The sequence below is a fragment of the Telopea speciosissima genome, chromosome 4, assembly GCF_018873765.1.
Source record: "Telopea speciosissima isolate NSW1024214 ecotype Mountain lineage chromosome 4, Tspe_v1, whole genome shotgun sequence".
Taxonomy (NCBI): domain Eukaryota; kingdom Viridiplantae; phylum Streptophyta; class Magnoliopsida; order Proteales; family Proteaceae; genus Telopea; species Telopea speciosissima.
The window spans coordinates 62,636,619-62,655,070 of NC_057919.1; the positions used below are offsets into that span (position 1 = coordinate 62,636,619).

The window sequence follows — 18,452 nt, forward strand, 5'->3', positions numbered from 1 at the left end:
CCTTTTGGCAGGTTTCTAACGCGCTGTCTTTCTTGCAGTGGTCGGCCACATTCCTCCTATGGACACAGCTCGGCTCAAGGCCGAGACCATTGCAGAGAGGAGGAAGAAAAACGTCGAGAAGAACTCCCGAGGCAAGACTTCCAAGACATTGAAGGGCAAGGCTGTGCTGCCGAGCCCAACTGACACGGTGGTCAGCCTCGAGGCCAAGAAGAACAAAGCTCCGCTGAGCCCCTCCAGAAGAGGTAAGGGTTGGAAGGACGAGCTGAGCCCACCAAGGGACATCAAATGCCAAAAGATCTCGGTCAATCTGACGGGTAGTGGTCCTCCGCCTGTGGCCTCACCGACCGACGTCTCTCGGTTCGTCCTAGGGAGGGCTTCAACCAACAATGCCCCACTGCGGCCGAGCTGACGTCTCTTCCCAGGGGACTCAGCTTTGACCTCGGCCGCTCATGCTAAGGAGTGGCTCGACGTAAGTCGGCTCCCTATGGACAAGGAAATGCTCGAGAAGTTGTCCGATCCTGAGCTCCTCTCTTCCCTGTTCCAGGACTTCAATATGGTAAGTTTCCTGCTCCGCACCTACTAAAGGTCCAACCTGTTGTGCTCGGCTTTGCTAATGCTCTGACGTCTTTTGTAGGGGTTTTCCAAGGCCGTGGAGACCCTCCTCCGATTTAAACGGCTTCTGACTGCGAACTCCTCTCTCGAGGCTCAGGTCAAGAAAGCCAACAGGGACGCGCAGAAGGCCGTCCTGGCACGTCGGGAGACCACCGCAAAGCTCGACAAAGCCGAGGCCAAGGTCAAGAGCTTGGAGGAGGCGACGACGAAGCGGGGGGAAGAGGTCGAGGCCTTAAAGGCTCAGCTCGACCAAGCCAAGAAGAAGGCCAAGGTCGACCTGGCACGGGCTTGAGCCTAGGTGGTTACCGACTACCTCATGTCGGAGGAATATGCCCAGGTGTGCCATGAGATAAGGAAGCCACCGTACGACGAGGGCTACGACGCGGGCCGAGCTGACCTCCTGAAGGAGATAAAGGCCGCCTACTCCTCCCTCAATCTTTCTCAATTCGATGACAGCACGACCACCGTGGTTGAGGAATTGGGCGACGATGTTGGGGTGGAGGTGGACCAGGCCAGCCTGACCGAGATCGCTCCGCAGGACGAGGTCGACTCGTTTCTTTGAGGACGCCGCTAAGGACGTCTCTGATAAGGAAGTTGCCTCCGAGGACCCCCTCAATACTACCGAGCTCTAGCCCCCCCTTTTTCCTCTTTTGATCTACATACCCCCCAGTTCGGGGTTTTGATCAACCTTCTTTTCCTCATTTTTTTTTTGTAACGGGCCGAGCTACCCACTTTTGTAACCGTGCCGAGCCGTCGACCTTTAATGAATGAAATGTTTTTTCCTCCAAATTTGTCTGAGTGTTTGAGCTCGACAATTGTTGGCCTTTCTTTCATTGTATGCGTTGTTCCGTTCGCCTTTACAATTTTTAGTTAATTTGCTGCCTCCAGCGGTCAGCTCGGCTCGGTTACCACATGCGTGGCCGTGCGACCGAACTGACTCCCTGGCCGAGCATAATGCCTTGGCAAAATTTGCTTAGTTTTTGTTTTGATCAGCTCGATCATGGTGAGAGTTTGGGCCTGTTGGCCCGTCGGCCTATGAGGGTCGATCTTCTGACTTAGTAGCCGACCTATGAGGGTCGGTCTTGTGATGTGGTTACCGACCTATGAGTGTCAGTCTTTGACGTTGGCCAGGTCTATGAGGACTGGTCTTATAACTTTGTTGCCGACCTATGAGGGTCAGTCTTTGATGTCAGCCAGGTCTATGAGGACCGGTCTTATGACTTGGTTGCCGACCTATGAGGGTCGATCTTTGACGTCGGCTAGGTCTTTAAGGACCGGTCTTATGACTTGGTTGCCGACCTATTAGGGTCGGTCTTTGACTTCGGCCAGGTCTATGAGGACCGGTCTTACGACTCGGCATGCTTGGAGTTTGAAAGTACACTAAGTAGTGGAGAAAGACTTTATTTTATTGAATCATGAACGTCGAGGCCGAAGCCTAGTACAAATATGCTTACCATAAACTGTGTCGAGCAGAATACTTGAGGGAATTACTGAAAGAATTTCTTCAAATTTTTTGAGTTCCAAGGCCTCGGTACCTTCTTGCCCCCCGAAGTCTGCAAGCGACACGTCCCTAGGCGAATTTGCTTAGAGACTATGTACGGTCCCTCCCAATTTGGTGCTAACTTTCCTTGCTATTTTGGTTGGGACACGCTAAGCTTTCTGAGGACGAGGTTTCATTGGCAAAAATGTCGCTCCTACACCCTCAAGTCGTGGTACTTTGTCGTCTTCTGTTTGTAAGCTGTGTTCCAAAGCAAGGCATTCTCTCGAACTTCGTCAAGAAAGTTGAGGTTAGCTCTAAGCCCATCCTCGTAGGTCTTCTCATCAAAGTTGAGCACTCGGTATGATGACGCTTTGACCTCGATGGGAGTGAGGGCTTCGGTTCCATATGCTAGCCGAAAAGGACTCTCCCCGATCGGTGTTCTCATGGTTGTCCGATATGCCCATAGGACGTTCGGCAACTCTTCCACCCATCTTCCTTTGGCTTCATCCAATCTTCTTTTGATCCCCGCAAGTAGTGTTCGGTTTGACACCTCCACTTGCCCATTGTCTTGTGGATGAGCTATTGAGACCGAGCAAAAGTCAATATAGAAGTGCTTGCAGAACTCTCGGAAGGCCGGATTATTGAATTGTGTGCCATTGTCTGTGATGAGCACTTTTGGTAGTCCAAACCGGTAGATGACCTTATCCCGGAAGAGCTTCTCCATGCTCTTCTCGGTGATGGTTGTCAGGGGCTCAGCCTCGACCCACTTGGTGAAGTAGTCGATCGCCACGACCACATACTTTCGGTTCCCCGATGCCGGGGTTAAATCTCCGAGAATGACCATCCCCCACATAGCAAAAGGGATCGGGCTCAGCATTGGGGTCAGCTTTGTTGCGGGTCAGCTCGGCACTGGTACGAAGAGCTGACACTTCTCGCACGTCTTCACATACTTCATGGCCTCTTCTTGCATTCTCGGCCAGTAGAACCCTTGTTGAAGTATCTCATATGCTGGGGCTCGGCCGCCCATGTGGCTCCCGCATATCCCTTCGTGCACCTCGGCCAAGGCATACTCGACTCCCTTCGGTCCGAGGCATCGGAGAAGGGGCGCTAAGATGGCTTTCTTATAGAGCACTTCGTCGATCATGGTGTACTAGGCAGCTCAGATTTTGACTTTCCTTACTTCTTCCCGATTCTCCGGGAGCTGGTCATTCTCCAAGTAGTTTACAATGGGGTCCATCCAGGTTGGCCCGTCCTCCTCAATGTGTTTGACACTTTCTTCTTGCAAGGATGGCTTCTCCAGAATCTCAATGTATACTGATCGGCTCAAATTTGGGAGGTCGGCCTCGGCCAACCTAGACAGGGTGTCAGCCACGATGTTCTCTTTCCTCGATACTCGGGTTATCTCAAAGTGCTTGAGCTCAAAAATCAACTCCCGTGCTCGGCTCAAGTAGGCTATCATTCTTTCATCTTTTGCCTCGTAGTCTCCGTTGACCTGGTTGACCACAAGTTGCGAGTCTCCTCGTACCCTTAATTGCTTGACGCCTATGGTTTTGTTGACTCGGAGTCTGGCCAGGAGGGCCTCATTGTTCGAGGCTGGGAACTTGAACCTCAGGGCATATTGGACGCGAAACCCCTCAGAGCTCACCAGGATAAGCCCAGCCCCGCTTCCTCCGGGGTTGCTCAAGCCATCAACGTTCATGGTCCAGGTCGGGTCAGCCTTAGCTTCCACATTGGTTTCTTCAACTGTCTTCTCTTCCTTGACCTCGAGGTCTGGCATTGTGCACTCGACGACAAAGTCGACAAGTGCTTGCCCTTTTATTGCGGTCCTCGGGCGATAGCTTATATCGTACTCACTCAGCTCGATCGCCCAGGTGATCAGCCGACCTGACACGTCGGACTTGTGTAATATCTTTTTGAGAGGCTGATCGGTCAGCACCGCGATCGGATGAGCTTGAAAGTATGGCCTTAGCTTTCTCGCGGCCGTGACAAGAGCAAATGGTACCTTCTCGAACTTGAAGTATCTCATCTCGGCGTCGACAAGAACATGGCTGATGTAGTATATGGGCTTCTGAGCTCGACCTTCTTCCCTAACCAACACCGCGTTGACCGCCACCGGGGTAGCTGCCAAGTAAACTTGAAGCTCTTCTTTTGGCTCGGGTAGGCTGAGAAGAGGCGGGTTCTCCAAGTATTTCCTCAGCTCTCCAAAAGCTTGTTGACATTCGTCCGACCAAATGAAGTCCTTCGGGTTTCGGATGTTCTTGAGGGCCTTAAAGAACGACAGGCACTTGTCGCCCGACCTCTACATGAATCGTGTCAACGCCGCCACTCGCCCATTTAGCCTTTGTACTTCTTGGATCTTCCTTAGAGAGCTCATCTCTTGGATGGCCTTAATTTTTGCTGGATTGGCCTCGATGCCTCTGACGGAGACCATGAAGCCAATGAATTTTCCCGAGGTCACGCCGAATGCATACTTGGCGGGGTTCAGTTTCATTTGGTTCTTCCTCAACACGTATAAGGCTTCTTCCAGGTCGGCCAAGTGGTGGCCTTCAAGCTCTTCACTAACATGTCGTCCACGTAGATTTCCATGGTTCTTCTGATCTGCCCGCGGAATATATAGTTCACCAGCCGTTGATATGTTGCTCTGACTTTCTTCAACTCGAACGGCATGACCTTGTAACAGAAATTTTCTTAGTCAGTTCAGAATGCCATGTACAACTCATCCTCCTCATGCATCATGATTTGGTTGCAGCCGAAGTACGGGTCCATGAAGCTCAACATCTCATGCCCCGCCGTGGCGTCAATCAAGAGATCAATCCGAGGTAGCGGGTACTCGTCCTTTGGGCAAGCTTTGTTAAGGTCGGTGTAGTCGACACACATCCTCCATTTCCTGTTCGGCTTGGGAACCATAACGACATTCACCAACCAAGTCAGGAATTTTTCTTCTCGGATGAACCCTGACTGGCGGAGCTTCTCCACCTCCTCTTTGATCGTGGCTTGCCAATCAAGGGCGTAGTTCCTTCTCTTCTGCTGGGTCGGCTTTCGGGTTGGATCGATATGGAGTCGATGCTCGGCTATATGGCTCGGTATGCCCGGCATGTTGGCAGCTGACCAAGCTAAGACATCAGCATTCGCCCTTAAGAATTTTCCCAGCCGACTCCTTTGTTCTTCGCTCAACAATGACCCGAGTCGTACTGTCTTCGTCGGATCTTCATCGTTAAGGGAGAACGGGATGAGGTCTTCTACAGGTCTTCCGCGCCTTTCTGTGAGCTCATCCCCCTGATCCTCAGGGAGGTGCTCACAGCACAATGCCATTCCTCGGACGTTGCCCTTGTTTTGCTTGACGAACGTGGCGTAACATTCCCGAGCTTTGTTTTGATCACCTCGGATATCTCCAATGCCGTTCTCTGTAGGGAACTTCATCTTCAAGTGTGTCGGCAAGATGATGGCTTGGAGAGTGGTCAATTATGGGCGGTCGAGTATGGCGTTGAAGGCCACCACTGACCGCACTACCATGAATTTGACTTGGATCGTCGATTGACATGGAGCTTGACCGAAAGTGACCAGTAGGTCGATTGAGCCTTTGATGGTGGTGGCGGCTCTCGAGAACCCGTGAAACGAGGTGCCCTCTGGATTGAGCGCTTCATCGCCAAAGCCAATTGTCGGTACGCGTCTAGCGACATAAGGTCCACGGATGAGCCCGTGTTGACCAATACGCGATGAACGGGTCTCTTTTCAATTTCCACCTGCACTACCAAAGCATCATTGTGAGGTAAACTTATACCTTCTAGGTCGGCCTCGGTGAAGGAGATCGTCGCCTCAGACTTCGGCCTTTTGCCTGGCATCTCGGTGACCCAGATGAACCGCGCATTTGCTTTGGCCTTTCGAGTGGACTCTTGTCTGGGCCCTCCAAGGATAGTGTATATGGGAGCTCCCTTGGCACTACTCGGCCTAGATCCGTCATCTTTCTTCTCAGCTCGGGCTTTATCTTCGTCACGCTCGGCCCGCCTATTTTCTAGCCTCAGCTCGGCTCGGCTCTCCTTTGATCGCGATCTTCAGGTCGTCGACCCCCACGTTCTTCTCGACATCCTTTGACATATCGCTTCAGGTGCCCCACTTTTATCAGCTCTTTAATTTCTCTTTTTAGCTGATAACAATCCCCAGGGTCGTGACCGGTGTCCTTGTGGAATTGGCAATACTTGTTGGGATTCTAAGATGACTCAGGTTGCATCGGTCAGGTCGACGGATGTACCTGTCATCCTGTATTTGCGTCAAAATCTCCTTGCGCGAGGTATTCAATGGGGTGTAATCGGGGCTTCGAGCTCGGTCTGATCTCTCTGCTCGGCGATCGGTCCTGGGCCACTTTTCCTCCTTGCGGTCATCGATCGTCGATCTTTTCTTCTCGGCTCTGCCTTTGTTCCCCTTTCGCGCTTGGAGCACCTCCGCCATATTTACAAACTCATTACACCTCTCCAAGAGCTCGGCTAGGTTTTTGGTCAACTTTCAGGCCAAGTCCTTGATGAGGTCCATGTCAGCGAGCACGTTGCTCATCGCAGTATGGGCTATGGCCTCATCCAAATCCTTGATGTCTAAAGATTCTATGTTGAAACGTGAGACAAACGCTCAGATTGACTCGTCAGACAGTTGCTTCACACTGAGGAGGTTGACCGTCGTCTTCTTATGTTTTAAGCTACTTTGGAAGCGCGTGACGAAGGGTCAACAGAGCTGAGCAAAGCTTGTTATGGAGTTCGGTGGCAACCAGGAGAACCATGAGGTCGTCGAGCCCTTCAAAGATGCAGGGAAAGCCCGACAAGAGACTATCTCGGTTCCCCCGTACATGGTCATCATCGCATTGAAGTAGTTGATATGATCCGTCGGGTCGGTCGTCCCGTCATACTGGTCGAAGGGAGGGGGCTTGAACCAGGCCGGTAGTGGCACGGTCATGATCTCGAGAGGATAAGGGTGTCGTCCGACCAGTGAATAGGTGTCCGGGGTCGCCTGTTTCTTCAATCCCTCCACCTGCTCGACCAAGTCTCGTAGCCGCTTTTCCAGCTCAGTTTCAGGTGCTCAGTCATTCGGCTCATCCACCTGGTGCAAATTGTCCCGTACATTCGATCAAGGTCAGCCATTTTGTCCTTCAGCTCGGGATCGGCTCGCTCGATCGTCCTGTTGAGGTCGGCCATTGTGCTCGGCTCGGTTAGCCCCACCCCTTCAGCTCTTCCTTCCCCTTGGAGGTTTGACCCGTAGGGGCTTCTCTGTTGCTCTTCTTGGAGAGGCGGGCTTCGGCACCGAGGGATATGGAGAGATCTTTCCCCATTCCTCATGTCCTATCTGCCATGGAGTTGTTCCCCTCACTCTCGATTTTCTCCGGGTTGTCCGTCCTCTCTGAGCCGATCGGAGAATACCAATCTTCTCGCAGTCGACGTCGCCGACTCAATTTCTCGTCCTACCCCTGGGCTCCGGTGATGCTCTTGCTCATCCCATCGAGCGCCCCTACTAGGGCGTGGAGGAGGAGTCTTCTGATGAGACGTGTGTGATGACGCGGCTCGGCTCGGTTGGACGTCGGCCACCCTGCCTACGCGGGTCTTCCTCTACACGCAACCGGGATGGAGGGGACACGACCAATGGTTGACCCATCAACCCACCTCGAGCCATCTGGGTCATGAAAGTATGCAACGTCTCATTGGTGTGGAGCATCTGTAGCTGCAAATCCATAACTTGTCGGTTATTCGCCGGGGCTTCGGGATCCAAATTCTCTGGTAATGGTGGCGGTGGTGGTAGGCTCAGCCCGTTCAAGTTTGGCTTGACCTATGTCTGGTCAGCCGCTGCGGTGTCCAGCATACTTCCACCATTCCCACCCTCCAGCGGGGGAATTGGATTGGCCGTGGCGCCTGTGCTGGGCTGCACACCCCCTGCCCGAGGGGGTCTTCCGATCGCGCCTTGCCGCGATGCTTCAGGGGGCGGTGATCGCCTCTCCTGCCCAACCGGCTGTAACTCGTCTCCACGGGAAGTTGAGCCATGTTGCCCTGATCTCGTATGCACCATTGTTCCTGCTCTTAAAGTTGGTAGAAACGACGATGGCTTGCTGACGTTGTTCCCACAGACGGCGCCAAATCTATTGCGTGTGAAAACCTCCGTCACCCGGTTCACCCACGAATGAGCCTGCAAAAAGACGAGTGAGCGCAAGAGAGCCGGTGTGGCTCCGGCCTAGGAATCTCTCAAGTCAGGTCTCCAGTGCAACAGCGTAACAGCTAGTAAAAAGTGAGATGAGCGTTTGAGCTCCATACCTGAGTATTTATAGAGGGAGATGAGGCGGTGGGAGGAGTCCTACTATGGTAGGAGTTCTTCTCTTGGAAGGCTCTATCCCGTTGCGCGGAGTGGAAAGCTATTTTTGGGGTCGAACTCCCGTTAAGGTAAGAGTCCATATCTAAGTGTGATTCCGTATCGCGATAGGATTGTGGCTCAATCCCTATCCCGCGATTCTTGGATTGTGCTGACGTGGCTCTGCGATTCCCGACGAGTAGTTACAATGGCTTTTGTGGAGGGCTCGGCCACAGTGGTTAGCCTCGGAGCTCGACCTCGGCCTCGATTGACAGCGGTGAGGTCGGCTCGGAGTAGATGGCCGATTTGGGTGGCGCCCCATGGTGCTGGTGCTCGGCACGCAGGAGATAGAATGCCAGATCTGTCGGTGGTCGGGTCGGCCCAACTCGTATGGCTCGGTTCGATTATCGGACTGTCCTCGGCTCGGCCATGTGGCAGCTTTCAATTGGTGACATGATTTATGCCTTATCACCCATGAGTCTATATCTCTCCTCCTCATGTGAAAAGACACCTCTGCCCCCTTGTTTTAAAGAGGAGAGAGATAGACACATGGGAGTGCTGGCGTAGGCCACACTCCCGTACAGAAAACTGCTTCCCATTTTTTTAATACCATTAGAGTTCAGAGAAGAACTAACTAAAAACTAGGAAAGGAACTTTTAAAATTTTAAAGAAGGGAAAAAGAACTTTGTGTGGGAGTGTGGCCTATGTCAGCACTCCCATGAGTCTCTCTCTCTCCTCCATCGAGGAGAGAGATAGACAATACGCCAACTACTTCCCTTTAAAGAAAAGGAAAGGGAAAGAGTTTTTTGTCTAGGAGCGTGCCCCTGCGATGGGAGTATGTATAAAACTTCAATAGGGGCAGGATTTCCACTTTTTATGGGGGGAGTGGTGGTCATTTCACCCATTCTGTGTCTGGGCGAAGACGTCACACTCCTGGATAGAGTCCTTTTTTCCCAAAATAGGGAAAAGATTCTTTGAACTGTTGGGGTAGTATAAGCTACCATCTCCGTATCTATCTCTCTCCTCACGTGAAATGATCTCTCTACCCACCCATGTAGGGTACTATTTTGCCACACCTCATTGGTTCGGTCATCTATGCCGGTTGCTCAGAGACCCCTCTTCCAAAAAACATGTGGGTAAGAAATCACTACCTGATCACATGGTCTCTACACCAGCACGGAGCCAATGGAAGTACATGCAGGGACATCAATATGGATATGATTTTTTTATTTCACATGGGATGAGCATTAATTTTGCATGTTCTTGTGCCTCGGTGCAGGGCTACATGAAGGAACAGGAAGCATTCTTTTTTCCATAAAATATAAATAAAGTAGTGAAACTTGATTCCATTGAGATTTTAATGCAAAAGCAAATATATGAAAGGGATTCGAATAGAAAGGACCAAGTTTTCCTTGAACCAGGGTGAAGGGGGAATTACTCCATCAATGGTTGTCATTGGGCTTGGATGGGTCATGGACTCCTGGGTGTGTGCCTGTTTGGGAACAATCAAGGGTATTTTAGACCTTCAACATAAAGGTGTAGTAATCATGATATTAGATTTGTGAGGCTACGGTAAAGGACAACTTTATCCAATAGAAAAATCACTGAAAAACAAAAGTTGCTTCCATTGCAAACTTCCCCCCCCCCCCCCACCCCCCAACCCCCAAAATAAAATCCAAAGTAAGAATGAACTAGTAAAAAAGATTTACTTTTACCAAAAAAAAAAAAAAACTGTAAAAAAGAGAATTGATAGGAAATTTTTCAATAAATTACCATCATTGAGACTAGAATAAATAACCCCTCGTTCAGGCATACAATATAGCAACTCGGCCAAAGCAAAATTTGTTTTTAATAGTTTCCAAAATAAAAAGTTAAGTTGTTTTCTTTTTTTTATAGTTTCTATTCTATTCTAGTCTATTCGGGAAGGGAAAGAGTGAACCGGGCTTAAACCCAAGACCTCCTAGTAGCAATAGACTTTTATGCACCACAAGCTACCATGTGCACTAGACACTTGTTCACAAAAAAAGAGTCTTTTTTAATAACTTCTCTCAAGAATTAATCCTTAGACCCCTTTATTTAGGTTCAAGTGTCAACCACTAGGCTAGTTACTAGTTAAGTTCTTCTCTTAACTGAGCATTGAAGTATCCTGACGAGGCTTAATGGTCAAGTATAATGGCTACTAGAGGTTATTTCACTTGAAGGCAGTCAACCCGGTTTGCACCATATGGAGTGTTTAGTATCTTAAGGAGAGTGACCGGTGGCAAAACTCAACCCCACAATTTTCTTACGATTTTTCATTTATTTTCAGGTTCATGATGCCATTCATGGTGTTCTTAAGGAGAGTGACCAATGTCAACTGAGCATTGGTGCAACGGTAAGATTATTGCGACTTAGAGGTCACCTCTCTGTAAAAGCAGGGATAAAACTACATACATTATGTCCCTCCCTACACCCAACAATGGTGGGAGTCTCGTGAACTGGGTAAATCCCTTTTTGTATATAGTTACCTATAAAACCTTTTTTTATGAAACTAAAAAAATGAAATAATACTTCAGTTTATACCCCTAAGGGAGTTGCAGGCCGTATATCCTGTTAGCTAACAGAAATGAAAGAATATGTGCCATAAAGTCTCTAGGACGACTAGAAATGTTAAAAGAAAGATCAAAATCTAAAATTGTATTTAAGCATCCGTGCAGATATTTTCATACAAATTTTAAGCACCGAGTTTCCCTTTACCCACAGTGAATGCCATTCTCCACTAATAGTAGAGGTCGGGAAAGGATTGTAGGAGGGTATTTTGGAACATATCAAAACCCTAGGAGGGATTTGTGAACCCTAGGATGGTGGGTGAACCATCATCCTCGGCTCAAGCTCTTCTGACCCCATATGGAAAACGGATATTTAGCTGAGAAGGTGGAGGGAAACTTAGTCCAAATTTTAAATTTGGGATGCAATCTCAATTTCAAAATTCCTTTCACAAGGAAAGATCCAACAGAAGTAAAAGGGCATTACTAATTCTTGTGTTGCCCACAGGGAAACCTCGCAAATCCAATAACATCTTTCTTTATGCAATAGTTACGAATAGCATCTTTATAAATTGTAATTTGTTCGTTTAGGATGGGATTGAACAATTAGTGACCACCAATGATTTACTAATCGATATTGGATAAGGTATCAATCTCGGCAAATATCGATCTAGATCAGGTCAGATAAATTTGTCCTTGGTTTCAATTAAAGTTGATTTTTTTTACCATTTTACCCTTGCCCATGTAAAGAACCCTCAATCCCAAAAGGAAAATAATAGAAAATAATAGTATAAAATATAAGGACACAAATTCTCCCTTGTATGTTTATTATTTTCACAATTTCTCCTTGCTTTATTGTGACACTTGGTAGAATCGGCTTAGACTAAAACTTGAAACATAGGTAGGAGTGACTAAACCTACTCCTCACCAAAATTTGGGCCCCACCTGACGTAGCAAGTGGTTGATATGGAATTGTGAAGCATATCTTATGAATGCATTAGCCTATTATACATCTCAATTCTCTTAATAGATTGCATCAACACTTTCATTAATTACCATTTTCATAACAAAATACAAAATAGTCCACCATGGTTTCTTCTGTTCCTCTATACACCCAAAAAGAAAAAAAGGAACTTGCACCACATGAGGAGGGTAAAGTAGGTGCAAGCATTGGTGGCACAGCTGCTATTACAAAAATGGCCATTCATTATCATTTTTCTTCTCTTTTATCCTTTCACCAGTCCTTGATCGGCCAAAGCTGTCCACATATACATCCTCCTTAACCAAGGTCCCAAAACCCTTGTCAAAATGCTGAGATCAAGTAAATGGAATTAATTGCCTCTTGCCATGCAGAGTGCCTTGTCAAAGATAGGATTTTCCACTAGTTCTTTAGCTGAAGGACGTCGTACTGGGTCTGGGTCCACCATAACCTGATTGGTGAAAGCAAAAAAATTTATATACATAATCAGAATGCCAATAGGAAAAACATACAGTAGACTGTTAGTGACATAGTTATCAAGGCGGAAAGGCGACCATGGCGTTTTAGAGGGTAAAAAATCAAGGTGACACCGCCATGATGGCAAGGCAACCAAGGTGTCCAAGGCAACCAAGGAGCCTGGACGCCATGGCGATGCCTTGATAACTATGGTTAGTGAAGCAATCAAAATTATATAGATATCAGCTCTGAAGTCTTTAATTCAGAGTGCTTGCTCACCATAGTATCCTTCTATTTTTATAATTTTCTTCAACAAATATAAAGATTTATAAAAATAAAAAAAGGCAGCACTGACATGCATCACAGTTAAAGGATCAAGATATGAGGAGTTTGATTATGAAATCAAAATCAAACAAAAGTCCAAGCAAAGGAGAGGGGAAATCATAGAAAATATGTGCAGTGAGGGAGGGCTGCTTGCCCCAAGTACAAATCCAGTTTGCTGATCCACAAAAGCTAGAAAAAAAAACAGTAGCACTTGAACCCTATAAGTGTAGCTACGCTAATGTCAATTGGATTTGGTTTCTTACCTTGAGTAAGTTCTGAAATTGAAGAGAGTGACCTGGAAGAAGAGGGAATTTTCCCTCCCGAAGATTTAAAAACTGAGGCCCTGATCCTGGCAACGGAGATCCTTTGACAAGCTCATAAAAGGCAGCTCCCAAGGAGAAGATATCAACCTTATCAAGATGTTCATACTTGTCATTCAGGATCTCTGTGGGCATGTAACGTGCATCACCTTCTTCAATTGGAAGGCTCCCATCAATGAGAGTTGCACAACCAAAATCACCAAGCTTGTAAACACCATTCTTGACATAAATATTATCAGGTTTTACATCTAAATGAGCTATTCCTCGTTCATGTATGAACTGCAGTGCCTTGGCAATCTGTAGAAAATTTTGTATTATATCGGGCAGAAATATAGCAAAAAAGGTGAAATATCATAAAACAGTAAGTCATTGAAAACAAATTTAATGTCATATACAAGTCTAATGATCAATTTTATCTGTGCTAGCCAATTGATATATTACCCCACATATTTTGTATGTACCCAACTGTCTACTACCCAAAACCTTGATGCTGGAACTGGATTTATACAACATATAATATAAACCTCGTAAAACTTAAAACAAGTAAGAAACAATGGAGAGGGGGGTAGAAAAGCAAGATATCCAGTATTAGAAGACGAGCAAGGGTAAAGGCCAGTGAACCTGATGCATTGCTACCAAGACATCTCCCTCTGTGAATAGTGAATAGGATTCACAGATGGATAGGCTGCGGTCACAAAGCTCCATCTGGATGTAGAGTTGCTCATTCTCAAACCAAGAATTGTAATACCCAACAATGTTTTCATGAGATCCTAAAAGACAATTGGCAACTCCAGTTTAGAAAATTTCAATGTCAAAAGATATAGAGCAGAAAGTAGGATAGAAAGACTGGTTGCATACCTAAAGCTGCAAGAGCTTGAACTTCCATTAACGCTTGCCTCCTGCAATTGTAACAACATGAGCAGCCTGCTGATACAATTCATGCTTGGGTATTTGACAAGAAGAGGAAACTTACCTTTCTGTATCCTGGTGCAATTGCCTTATGCTATGTTTTACTGCATACATGCAACCATCAATTCTCTTCAGTACCTTGAAAACACGACTGAAGTTTCCATAGCCAATTTGCTGGAAAGGGAAACAGGCCAGTAATCACAATATGAAGGTAAAACAAAAACAATTCCCAAAGAGCTAGAGAATGTAACAGTGAATAATATATATATATGTGTGTGTGTGTGTGTGTATTAAAGAGAGAGAGAGAGAGAGAGAAGAAGAAGAAGAAGGGAAACTATGATATATCTATCGATCAGAAATAGACCCCCCCCCCTCCTAAATGTTCTGTGAATTTGGACACTACCTCAATTTCATGGAAATCTGTACGATAGCGAGAAAGCCCATCTTTACCAAAAGCCACAGGGAAAAAACCTGCATATCAAATATAGTATATAAAATAAAGTCATATTGGAACCCTTTTGCCAGTTACTTTGTTTCTCTTCTAAGATAAGTAAAAAAGAGGGATAGTTTCCAGGATGTATCAAAAAACCAGCAGACTTTCCTGCAACTAACTAAAGGATTTTCTGATTATCTTTAAAATGGTAGGAGTAATATACAGTATTTTGAATAGTAAGTGGGGAAAAAAATGTGAAAAGAGAAGGGACATTAAGTCAACAACTACAATGTCTGGAAGATTTTAATCAATTCTAGAAATCAAGATGGTAAGTATGCAAGTGACTAGCACATTCAAAAGACAAACACAACAACAACAACAAACTCAGCCTTATCCCAACTTAATGGGGTCGGCTACATTGACCCAAACAAAATAAAGTAGGGTAACTGAGGCCAAAACACAAAAGGGGAATGAAGAGATGGGAAAAGAAGGATGGGAAATGAGATGAGAAATGAAAATTGTCAAATGCCAAATGAAAGATGAAAGATGAAATTAAGAGGAAAGAGGCACAACCCAGCAAGTCAAGAGAATTTCAGCTAAATGGGGTCTGCTACTACATGGATCCTTGCCCTCCAATAGGCTCTATCCGAGGCCATACTTGGTACAAGACCTAGACTATGCATGTCTTTCCTCACAACTTCACATATGGTCATTTTAGGCCTGCCCCTAGCTCTTTTAGCTCCTTCAATCGGGACCAAATCACTCCTCCTTATTGGGGCGTCCGCCACGTCCCTAGACCTCCGTTGAACATGACCATACCACCTCAAACGACTCTCTTGGAGCTTGTCATTGATCGGGGAAACTCCCAAATCAACTCCAAAAACAAACACATGTTATATATTTACTAGACCTATTGAACAGCTATATCATAACTTTGAGGTAGCAGGTTTCATCCCACTTTGATGTACCCAAAAGGGGCACATTATATATTAAGATATGTCATTGGTAATCAGTAACTCCTATGCATCAGTTGATTCAGTTTGTTTGATCTCAGAAAGAACGTGGGGGGATAATCATCAAACAAAAAATATTCTTGGCAAGCATATAAAAATGTTACAAGAAAATTGTAAAGAGAAGCTAGCAACTAATGAGATACTCTTTCTAAACCATAAAGAAATAACAGGCTCAACTTATACCTGTTGATTTTGATCTCCGGCTTCCAAGGGGATCTAGATCCGTTTCACAAGCTCCCATTAAATATGGATTCCTGATGCAAGGCGGAGGCATGACTCGACAACGTAGAGCCACTGCAGATTGTGGAACATAATTATCTTTCTTCTCTGGTGGAGCTGTAAATGGTTTTTCAGTCTTGAGTTCGTCTGAGCAAATAGCATCTGATGCAATGTCTGTGACTTGTGGATGACAAGGCAAGTCGGAATTGATTTGGTTGACATAGAAGCCCTCTAAGGAAAAAGATATATATCTCAACCATCAAAAAGATTATTTGAATCCTTTGAGAATATGGAGCATGAGCAAAAGGGAGATTACTAAGAGGAAAAAAATATAATTACTCTTTTAATTTCAAATACTGATAACATGCAATTTTTAAAATTCTGTCATTGTATTCCATTAAAAAAAATTGCTCTCATTGTAATTACTATAGTTAAAATCAACAATAAAAGGAGAAAAGGTATTATCATAATGTTCAAAATCATAACACACCAGGAACTTATTACAGATGGATCCTATCATCCATCTAAAGGTTCCTATTTAGTGGATTTCATTTCTTCAATTCAGTTTGTTGTCATTATAAATAGACTGCTATATATGAAATAGATATTTGATGTAGTCAATGGTCTGTCACCCACCATTACATGCTAACAAGATGTTAGATTTCACAAACAATTTAAAACCTTGACCGGTGCCTCCAAGACATAACTAGGACAGCTGAATATAGCCCTTCATAACCTTAGGAAACTTGCTGACAGGATTGAAGCTCCATCAGTCTGATGCTTGCTTTTTCTTCCATCACAGGTAGTCGATGGTTACTCAATAAATACCACAGAAAAATATTAGCTTGGTCACAAGTCACAAGTATGTCCTATTGAGCGTTTGACAGATCAATGGAGTGGACCAAAGCGTCTAATCTAGAAACCTAGAGGACTGCAACAGCAAACTCCACATAAAATCCAATTCCTATAAACCATTCTAAGCAGGCACTTCAAACCCAGTCCTACTAACATTTCTACTCCAACTGTAACAGTTCAATCGGATCAGACAAGCTCAATGGGACATGCTCCCGCTGATTGGTCCGAAGGTTGGGGTATTGGAGAACTGCATTCGCCATTAAAAGTTTTAGAATATTTCTACTAGAAGAATACTACAAACCCTAGAAGCCCAAAAGATAAAACCAAGCTCCTCAAGGAAGCAATCTTACCCATCCTCTGCTTTTTGCTCTTTACTGTTTTTAACTTCTCCGGTGATTTGGGGCAGGGGATGTTTTCCTGCGAGACCGAACAAAATATAAAATTTCAGCTTTGGGATTTTAGGAATAAAACAAGAGAGGCTTCCTGTTGCCATCAAGAGCATCGAAGGTGAGACTACCTTGTTAACGTCCAAAATATTGGAGATTTGTTGCCCATCTGGGGTTATGTAATCAGGGGTGCTGTGTTCAACCGAATACAGGAAAACAACAAAAAAGGGTTACAGATTAGATGCAGAAAAAGAGACGGAGAACTCGATGATTGATTAATTGATAGCAAGGGATGGGAAGTAGCATTACCAGAAGAAATCCTGGCTGAGAATGAAGTCTTTTTCAGTTTCATCGATGTTAAGGTCGGAGTCGACGTTTTCATCCGGGGGAAACGAAGAGTGCTGCTGCTGCTGCTCCTTTACTTCTTCGAGCTGCTCAGATTCGGTGACTGTCCGGAGATGGAAGCGAGAGAGGTTGGATGAAGATGAAGTGTTTTGGTTGTGTGGAAGCAACGGCATCGGCAAATGCATTGCTAGAGTAGCACCCTCCATTCGATCCCTATCCTTTCTGCTCCTCTTTAGGGTTTTCCTCTTCATCACCTCCACTTCTCCACTGTCCACTCTCCTCCTTCCCCGGCACTCTTCGCTTCCCTTCTATCAGAAACCAAAAATATTGTAACATTTCGATACACATATATATACAGACAAAGAGAGAGAGGGAGTGCGACGTTCAAATTGCGCGGTTCTTTCCCTCTTGAAAGTTGAAAGGTAAAACACTTTTGTGATTGAAAAGACCAAAGGGACCATAGCCAAAATCATAGACCCCCACTGAAAACCACTGCTTTGAAAGCTTCCATCACAAGAATTGATAGTGAGGTCTTGGCTTCGAATCTCATCTTATCAGAGATTAGGGTATGTCAAATATTATATTTCTTTATTTAAAGGAAAATTATCAGCACCACCTCCCCTACTTTGCCAAACTAATTCTACAATGCACCCCTACTGCAACGTTAGTTAAGATGTAGTTCAAGTGGTGATGTCACTATTTAATATTTTTTAAAAGACAATTTTGCCCTTCTTAGTGGGCGAAGTACCTAATCTACCGTTTCTATTAAAACACCTACAAACCCTTCTTCTTCCTCACACCCACTGACAACCTTGGAGAATCCAGTGCAACCTACAGCTCGACGTCAACCGACCACCATTGCCCCACTCTCATCTCGTTAGCAACCACATCCAGATGAGAAGCAAAGGTTGGAACTCAGTAGGAAGCTTTGCTTAGAAACCAGACAAGCCAAGTTCTGGTTTCAGAACTGCTGTACTCAGATGAAGGTAAATTATTGCATGCCCTTTTATCATCTTTCCAATTTGTTCTCCTTTTACTTTTCGATGTTAGTTTTGTGAGCCAGACGCAACTCGAACGCCATGAAAACTCAATACTGAGACAAGAGAACGATAAGCTGCGAGCTGAGAACTTGTCAATTAGGGATGTGATGAGGAATCCAATCTGCACCAACTGCGGTGGTCTGGCAATGTGATCAGATAACTACGTTACCTGATAAGATGGCTACGGTTACCCAAGATAAAATCCCACCACTTGTACTTACCTAGTCCATCACAACCA

The 18,452-nt window shown here is 45.7% G+C and overlaps 1 protein-coding gene across 1 annotated transcript; it reads right to left on the reverse strand.

The window, feature by feature from the left end:
* Nucleotides 1–11,966: 11,966 nt before the first annotated feature.
* Nucleotides 11,967–17,486, reverse strand: LOC122657597 (wee1-like protein kinase). Its single transcript, XM_043852347.1, has 10 exons — nucleotides 17,139–17,486; nucleotides 16,961–17,021; nucleotides 16,794–16,860; nucleotides 15,553–15,819; nucleotides 14,327–14,394; nucleotides 13,988–14,097; nucleotides 13,873–13,913; nucleotides 13,636–13,784; nucleotides 12,958–13,311; nucleotides 11,967–12,365 (listed from the first exon to the last, which is right to left on the reverse strand). Exons 1-10 carry the CDS (start codon nucleotides 17,423–17,425, stop codon nucleotides 12,267–12,269), a joined length of 1,503 nt encoding a protein of 500 aa, XP_043708282.1. The 5' UTR covers nucleotides 17,426–17,486; the 3' UTR covers nucleotides 11,967–12,266.
* Nucleotides 17,487–18,452: the final 966 nt, after the last annotated feature.